The 8,809-nt window shown below is 50.7% G+C and overlaps 1 protein-coding gene and 1 long non-coding RNA gene across 10 annotated transcripts in view; one reads left to right on the plus strand and one right to left on the minus strand.

Moving 5' to 3' along the window:
- Positions 1-8,809, plus strand: part of CAMTA1 (calmodulin binding transcription activator 1) — a 228,044-nt gene that overhangs the window by 4,589 nt on the left and 214,646 nt on the right. For 2 of the 9 annotated variants that reach the window (XM_017831167.1, XM_017831172.1), the window contains exon 1: positions 8,516-8,621. The exons of the other annotated variants lie outside the window; for them this stretch is intronic. In XM_017831167.1, coding sequence (XP_017686656.1) covers positions 8,597-8,621 — 25 coding nt within the window. In that variant the 5' untranslated portion in view covers positions 8,516-8,596. Of the gene's footprint in view, positions 1-8,515; positions 8,622-8,809 lie in introns of those variants that run through there. 9 annotated transcript variants of the gene reach the window in all.
- On the minus strand, positions 1,469-7,875 carry LOC108505336. The gene is made up of 3 exons (XR_001877454.1): positions 6,968-7,875; positions 4,584-4,715; positions 1,469-4,062 (listed from the first exon to the last, which is right to left on the minus strand). It is a non-coding gene; the product is annotated as an uncharacterized LOC108505336 (long non-coding RNA).

Below are 8,809 nucleotides of genomic sequence, written 5' to 3' on the forward strand. Positions count from 1 at the left end.
CATTTGGCAAACTGGAGGTCTGAGTGTCCTTGGAGCCTCCAGCCTGGTACAACAAGAGCCTGTCATGGGGCAGAGCTCTGCACCCTGCCCATGTTCAAAATATCCTCTAAATATACTCTGAAATACAGATTGGAGTTTTTTGAATGATCCTGACTTGAATAAGCTGTCCTACAGTTTAAATATATGGTGAGACAACTTTTAGTTTAATAACACCAGAGTTGAGTATTCAAGGATACTTTAAATCATAATTAACAAATTTCTGTTGTTGTCAATCCATATTTTGGGAGATCTGATAGTTTTGTCTGTCCCTTTTCTGCATATGTGTACGTTAAGGCTGTTGATGTATTTTTCAGCTATTTCTATAAACTTGGATGTAAATCTGTTACATTCTTTGAGTTTCAAAATTCTTCACCATCAATCTGGAGAGCTTTGAGTCCGTAAAACTGGGCTCTATAAAACTGGAGTCTGTGGTGGCAGGAGCCATGTCCCTGTGGCGGTGCCAGTTCCCCAGAGCCAGGACGTGTTCCCTGTTCCTCCTGCTCCCTCTTTGGGGCTCTGGAGCCCAGCCAGCACGGCGTGGTGGTGGCTGCAGCACCCATGAGTCCAGGTGAAATGTGGAACAGGGAGGTGATTTTCAGTATTTGCTGCAGTTTCGAGAGCTCGACAGACATGTTGTTTTACTGCTCACGCTGGTAAACGTTGGCTCAGGGCAGATGCCCAGTGCTGGTGCTTTAGGGTGGCCAGTGGCCACTAGCTGTGTTCAGCATTGCCGTTGCCAGCTCTGGCATCATGGCACGTGCTGTCCACTCAGCAGTGGCTGGGCAGCTCTGAAAGGACCAGATTTGGCATCAGCACTATCCCTTCTGCAGGCGTTGTGCTTCAGGTGCTGCCAAGTTCTCGCTGCTTCTGCTTCCTTGCAGCACGTGGTATTTGGTGTGACCCTGAGGACAGACAGTTGTCTGCTGGACTAGCTTGTGGTTTTTCCCTCAGCTGTGTCAGCATTCAGGTTTTCAGTTGTGGGGGGCACATCAGTGGCTGTTCCAAGGGTTCCAAGGTTTTCTAATTATTGTTTGTGGGGTTTTACTGGTTTTGGTTTGGGTTTTTCCCCCAAGAAATTGTGGATATTTTTAAGTAGTACATGTTAGTTCCTCAGATGAGCCAATTCACTGCAACCTTGGGAATTTTAATCCAGATATTCACTCTCAACAAACTTGCTATGATGACCATACAAGCGCTTTTGTTCTGAAAAACTTTCAGTATCGCTACTAAGAACATGAATTGGAATTTTGATTGTGAAAATTATTGGCAAAGTCTGGCCATGTGGAGCAGGTTTTACAGTGTGCATGATGGGCTGTTGATGGGGGTTAGCACAGATCCCGGGGAAGGTCCCAGGTTTCCTGTAAATATTCAGGTGAGGTTGTGCTGACTTACTGACTTACTTGTGCTGACTTGTTTCCCTGGCAGAGATGGCCCTTTGGATACTTGTTAAACAAACATTAAATACAGACTGATGCTGTCAAAAGGAGAATGCAGATCACTTAACACCAAAAGTGGCACTTCACAGGGACCTTTTGCAATTTGTAGCTCAATAAAAAGGGTAACCCCTGTAGGAATATCCTGTCCTTGCCTATTCCGTCCTTTTCTGCAGTGCCGACAGGATCACATTCCTGGTTTTACTTTCACGCTGTCCCAGGCTGAAATACTTCATATTTCACACTCTGGGTTCTATAAATAATTGATATGCCTGTCTTAGCAACTGAGGATCAGCAGCAAATTGTATTATTGTGGAGTAATAGGGATTTTCTGCAGTCTTTACTCCCTTTCATCTCTAATTTTTACTCTACCACTGAGAGTGTAGAAACTGATTTACTCCACTTTGGGAAAAAAAGTATTACTGTTCCAGTGTTACTGTTCCAGTCCTTCAGGGGAGAAAGTTCAGGGGAAAGTCAGAACTCACAAATGAACCCATCTCAGTGAAGACGAGTTATTTTTGTGTGTTTGCTGCAGCTACTGTTTGGAAATATTCCTCATTCTGTGCAACTCTCATGGGTCACATGGGAAAGAATAGTTTTAATGGTTAGACGAGGATTAGGCAGACCTAGAAAGAAACTCTGCTCTGTAGCTAAAACCAGTGAGAAAGTATTAAACCAATCATTTTTGCTGTAAGAACTGCTGTGTACCTTGCTGACAGAGCAGAAGGGGTTTGTGTGATAAGGCACCATCAGGTCTCCCCGGGAGAACTGGAGCAGCTGTCCTGCCACAGTGCCACTGGGAGCAAAGCATGAGTGACTCTAGTTTGTGACACTGGAATTACACTTCCATTTGGTTTACCTATTCATAAATAATGATGGGAGCAGTCAGGGAAGTTCCTTCTCATTATGAATTTATAGCATGGAGAGTCCAGTTGGGGTGGAGTCCTTTAAAGATTGGGATAATGCTTTCAGCAATGATGCTTTTTAATTGAAAGCTTAAGTGCTCTGTGTGTTAATGATGCTCCTGGAGGGAATCACAGGAGCATATGACTGGGGACTTGGTTTGGAAGGGCCAGGATGGGTTTCTGGGCAAAGGGCAGAGCCGGGGAGGTGCTGTCTGAGCAGACTGACTTGGGTAAATTTGACTTTGCCTCTGGCTTCCAGTTCTGGAATCTGCATGGCTTTGAGCACCTTCTGCCTTTGTTACCATCACCAATTCCTCTTCCTTTGGTTCTCCTGTTGTTCTTCTGCTGTTGTCTTCCCCTCCCCTCCCCTGATTCTTCTGTTCTCAGTGCCTGAAGCTGACAGTTTCATACCTTGGTGACTGGTTTGGCTCCCAGATCTGTATTTATTCAGTTAATGCAGACAACAGTTCAATTCCAGAGGAGTTAAGTATCTTGGAAAAGATACTTGTTTAAAAAAAGGAACACAAATTTCGGAGCATACCTTTAGGGATCTTAAACATCCTTTTCCATTATTATTTGCTCCAGCCGTGGCTTGGGATCCGATCCTGAACTCAGCCGAGGGTTGTGCTTTGTGGTGCCGGGCTCCCTGGCCAGTGCTGAGCTGGGAGCTGTGCAGCCCTGGGAGCAGAGCCAGTTGGCTGCCAACGCTGCACCAGGGCTTCCGGCTCTGGGGCTTCGCAGGATTTACACTTTCTCATTGGGGAATAGCTGGATTTCCTATACTAGCAGGGGAGGGGGTTGGACGTGGGCTAAAGCATCCACAGAGAGCAGCCAGGCTATACAGCTTGTTACAGGAGGATGACAGCTTAAAGAAAATTAAAAAAACAATCCTTCCATGACCCTCATTGAAGACTGCACTAAAATTCCAACTGAGGCGACCACGGATGACAATCATATTCCCTCCTTACATGGAATAACTTGATTGTCTTATTAGAATAGAAAGCAAAGACAAATGTCTGGATATAGGGTAGGAAATTGTCTTTACTAAATCTAGCTCAGCGCTTATGAGCACCGTATATATTATTTGATTTTGCCAGAATTACATAAACATGGGGGAAAATTGTTAATGTAAGTTGACTACCAGAATAAATCACAGCCTAATTATTCTTTTTTTTTTCTGGCTAAAATTAGAATTTGATATAGTGGTCAATAGACATTTTCTTTAATTTTTGAGACATAATTTCTAATAGCTAGTCCAAATGAATTGGAGAAAGTTGCTGCAGAATTGAAAAAATAAATTATCCAAATTTTATGGTGACTTACTGTTAAATCTCCTTAGTTGGAAACTTTAATTTACCTCATATTTCAGTTTTTTCTCCTCTAACTGGCTTATGGGTGTATATTAGGGCAAAATAATTGTTACTTTTTTAGTGCCACTGGAGTGCTGGGAGCAGGCACAAAAGTGAAGCCAGACCCCCGGCTCAGCAAAGGCTGAGGGGCTGCAAGGGCAGTGTGTGAGGCACAGCAGGGCAGCTGCTCCCTGGCACTGCTGCCTGCAGCAAAGGCTGACCCTTGGCACCTGTGTCAGTCCCTCTGGAGCTGTGTGATGCTGTCCTGGGATAACTGGGGCTCCAGCACTGCAACCCCCTGGGTGGCCACGTGTTTCCTGTCTGGAGCCAGTGCCCCTGTAGAAGAACAAAGCATTGTTGGCCCTGTTCTTCATTAAACAGGTAAACACTGTGTTTCATGTTGAGGCTACTGGCTTAAATATCCACAAATTCTTTATGGGGTTTAGCACAGCAACACATCTTTCCTTGGGGTGCATTAAAGGGGCCAAGGCTTTTGGACTGTGTTTCACTTTAGCCTGGCATGAATACCCTGTAGCCAGCAGAGTTTTACTACAGATGATTTGAGTGTAGTCCTATATTTCTGAGGGAAATAGATGGGCTCAGAACTGCAGAAGGAACAGCAAGAAGGATGGATCTAAACCCCAGAGTGTGGAAGGGGACCGAGCTCAGCTTCCTGCTAGGGGAGTATGTGCTTTCATCCATTCTGAGCGAGTCCAGTATCCTTAGGTCCTGGTAATGTATATTCTCTTCAATTTCCACACATCATGTTGGGCAAGTTACTTGGATGGCAGAGCCTTAGGCACAGTATACTTCCCTGGAGAACCTTTTGGAAGAAATGCATGTTTTGGGGTATTTACCTGGTTTTGCTGAACCTTGGAATTGGCAGTTGTACATCACAAATGCAGTGACATGTTGTGAGTAACAGCGAGTTCACACACATTGTCTTGGTTAAGTCTTGGGTTTATTCCTAGAAGAAACACCTTTGGATTCTGTCAGTGGAGAGAGGAAAGGGCAAAAGCATTTTATTTCTATCATGTGAGTTTTTTTTAAGCATCTCTCTTCACATTCATGAGAGTATTTTTGTGAAAACACTTGGCATTCCTTGCTTCTAAATCACAGAGTAACTTTTTTGAAACAATTCACAAGGAATGGGGTTCCAACACTGTCATTATGGCTATTAAACCTGTCTGAACTGTTTTCCTTTGTGCTGCTTGCCATAACAATGGCGACGTGTAATTTGTTGAATATCCATAACAGGATATTTGAATATATTCTTTACAGTTTTACTTCTGCGTATAGCTCAGCATGCCAAATCATTAACCCAATTAACCAAGCCAGATCCACATCTGCCATGGAATGACAATGAAGATTTTTAAAAGAACTTGGTATTTCACCTCCCTCCTAACGAAAGCAACTCAGACACCAATCACCATCATGGCGGCAGCTTTTATCAGCATGCTGATAAAAATTATTCATGATTCAGACTGCACAAACTCTTGGTACATCTCCTCTCTCGCTGCTTATCTGTGCATGTGCCCCTGGAAAGGTAAGAGTGAGCCAGTTTATCCCACATCATCCAGGCACGGAATCCTGTGCAGTTCAGTACCTCTGTGCCTTAACAGCGATTTGAGTTTTAAACAGTGGGAGCTGGAAACCTGAAAGATACCAGCAGCACTTCAATTCAAATGGCTTCTTTCTTATCATTTTATTGCACAGAAATTGAATGAAAATATTTGGGGCTTTGCTGGCATGCTGAATGAAAAATCCCTGTTCAAATAGCATCTGTGGTATTACACAGATCACACTGCTGTAGTAACCTGTGTGTGCTGTTAACATTAGGTATGATTTCAGGTGCGGGAGGTTCAGTTCATTAGGGATTTGTGTCTCCTGGTAAAAAAAGCTCATATAGATGAGAACGGTTCATTAGCTAGATGTAGCAGAGTTCATATGCTGCTTCAGTAACCCCTTAAAAATGCTTTATTCATCCTCATCCGCACAAATTCGCATAGTCTTTGCAGACCAGGAAGGATCTAGGAAGCCAGACAGTGCTCCCAAAGACTCGTGACAGAGCAGGGTGCATGCTGCTACGGAGCCAGGGTGGTTGTGTTAGTCCTGGCAGCAGAGCTGTTCCCAACTGCTGCAGCAGCAGTTCCTCCATCCCCAGGCTGTGCTGGCTGGGAGAAGGAGCCGGTGTCCTGAGCAACCTTGTCTCTCCAGCATGGACCTCGTTACTCTAATGAGCCATAGAAGCACAGAAGGAACTGCTCGAGCTTTGGAGGCAAGAGAGAGATGGACACTTCTGTGTGTGCACGGAGCTGACTTGGCGGCTCACTATGTTTGAGGATGATCCCAAGGTGATGTGATCCATGTGAAGTCCTCACAGTTCCCTGTTCCAAAGGTGCCAGTGAATACTGAAGTGAGGGCTGTGACCAGAATGAATGGTTGTGCCCATCTCCCTGGCAAGAATGGGAAGGCTGTTTGTGGCAGCAGCTGCTGTGTGTGTGTGGGGAGCAGCCTGGGGTCCTGTGTGGTGTCAGCTACGAACACAGGGTGCTGCAAAATGAGCCCAACAGCTCTCTGGCATTGCTGTGTTTGGTACTACACTGAGGATCTGTGTCAGCTGGCCCCACCATTTCTTTTATCTCCTTTTTGTTACTTAGTCTTGCTTGGATACCCACATGGAAGCTCAAGCCCCCTGTGTATGCTGGCCTGACATCCCTGGGGCAGGAGAGCTGCATGGCTGGAGGTGAGCTGGCTCCTTGGCTAAGCCAGGTGCCCATTTCTTGCTGGAGGAGAGGCAGCAAGGCAGGTCTGTCCATAGGGGCTCTGGCACCTGCCACCCTGAGTGGAGCACTGGGGAGGAGCTCGGTGTGGGCTGGTCCTGCACACCTCACCAAGGTGTCAGCCTGGTGGTGGGACCTGCCTCAGGGAGTTGCCTGTTCCTCAGCACCCAGGGATGCCTCTTTTAGTCTGGCATTATCTTTTGCCATAATGCAAACTGTGAGGTGCAACAACTGTGGGGCTACCTCATGTCTCTGCTAAGCTTATGGATCATCTTGGAAGAATGTCCAAGGAGAAACATAAATTCCCTGGAACTCATCAAGAAAATGGTAGCTCTTTGCCAATGTGGCAATTAGAAAAGTTTCCGTTTTCAGCATATTTTGAAGAGCTGAAGAAAACAATTGTCTTAGCTGATCCTGTGGCTGCATTAGTATTTGTGGGTATTTATAGGACACTGTACCAGATGAGCTTTCTGACCGTCGGGAGTGAGCCTGTCATTCTGGAGCCTCTTCATCAATGTGCCTTTCACGCTCCACAAGATTAGCAGCTGCTGAAAATAGGAAAAAGGAATTTTCCTTTCTTCTGTCTTAGAAGAGACCCATCACACCATCCTCCTTTCGTCTGGGCTCAGAAGTGGCTTTGGTCCTTAGCAAAGCCAGAGCACCAACAGGTCTTTTTAAAGAAGTTCCGCTCCCAGGAGGATCTAAGGGAAAATATCCTTTTTGTGTGTTTAGTAACACACATCAAAGGAAACAACCGTTCCAGTCTTGGTTTGCATTGTGCAGGCATTAGCTGTGGTCCAGTTCCACAGGCTCGAGGAGGCTGCAGTGTCCGTGCTCGTCAAGCTCTGACAGACACGGGGGGACTTAGCCAGGCCAGAACGTGCTCGGGGCACGTTGCTTTTGAGAAGAACAGAGCAATTTCCTTGGTGTCACAGGAGCCCCTTCACTGCCCCGGCCCCGGGTGGTGTGTGCCCAGCGGGAGCTGTGCCCGTGGGGTGGGCAGGGCTGCCTCACACCTGTCACAGCTCTTTGGTTCTCTCTGCAACATCCCAAATCCTACCTGCTCGCCCTGCACGGTGCCAGGAGCGGCCGTTCCAGCCGAGCATCGCGCTGCACACCCAGGAGCGGGCTCTGAAAGGGGGGCCACAGCCCCCCGAGAGCTCGGCAGTACCGGAGGGGAAATCACCTCTACACCCCCGGGCCGGGGCCCAGGGCACCGAGCTTCGTCTATAAAGGGGGGAGAGCCCGGGGGCCTGCCCTCCCCGGGGGGCTCTGTTCCCCGCCCTCCCTGCCGGCAGCGCCGGGACCAGCCCATCCGGGCGGACGCTCTGACCGGGACGCGCCGGTTGGGCGCCGGCGTTACCGAGGGCGGTGCCAGACGCGGTCCGCAGGTGCCGCCCGTCGCAGCCGCCCGCGGGTGTCCCGGCGGGGCCGCTTCCCTCACGCGCTGCCGGCTCAGCCCGGCGCGGGGCGGGGCGGGCCCGGCGGCCCCGCCAATCGCCGCCTTTGTTTGGGGTCACCGGGCGCGGGAGGGGCGGGGCCCACCGGGGCCGCGCGCAGCCAATAGGCGGGGCCGGGGGCGGGGCCGATTTCCCGTTCCGCGCGCCCTATTGGTCCCGCGCGACGTCACTCTGGCGGGCGGCTCCGCTCGTTGGCCGCCGGCGCGCGGGGCGCCGTGCGTCAATCGCCGCGTCCCGCCTCCCCTGCGGCGCGATTGGCGGCGGTGGCCGTCAAGTCGCACGGTGCCGTTCATTCAGTGGCTGCCGCGGCCATCGGTCACGCGCTCCGTCCTGCCCCCTCGTCCGCCCAGCGCCGCCGCTGAGTGGCTGCGGCTCGTGCCACTGAAGCGGTACCGCGCTTCTATTGGTGGGGCGCGTTGTCCATCGCGCCCATCCCCTCCGGGCGCCCGCCTCCCGCCGGCCGCGATTGGCCGCCGGGGGTGTCAGTTCGGCGGCTCGGCCAATGGGCGGCGCGGGGCGTGCGCGGTGCGCGCGGGGCGGCCGGGCCGGCGGCGGCGCGGGAGGAGGCGGCGCGCGCCTGGTCCCGGTCGCGAGGAGGCGGAGGAGGATGTGGCGCGCGGAGGGGAAATGGCCGCCGAAAACAAGCCGGAAGGTGAGAGCGCGGCCGGGCCGCCCCCGCCCCGCGCCGGGCCCCGCGCCGGGCCTGCCCGCCGGGCCGCCCCCGCCCCCCGCCACGGCCCCGCCGCGAGGCGGCGGCGACACAGGCCGGGCCGCGCGGTGCGAAGTTTGCGGCGGCGGCGGCGCCCCCGCGGGGTCGGGCCGGGCCGGGCCGGGCCGGGC

Source organism: Lepidothrix coronata, unplaced genomic scaffold, assembly GCF_001604755.1.
Source record: "Lepidothrix coronata isolate B3197 unplaced genomic scaffold, Lepidothrix_coronata-1.0 Scaffold188, whole genome shotgun sequence".
NCBI lineage: Eukaryota > Metazoa > Chordata > Aves > Passeriformes > Pipridae > Lepidothrix > Lepidothrix coronata.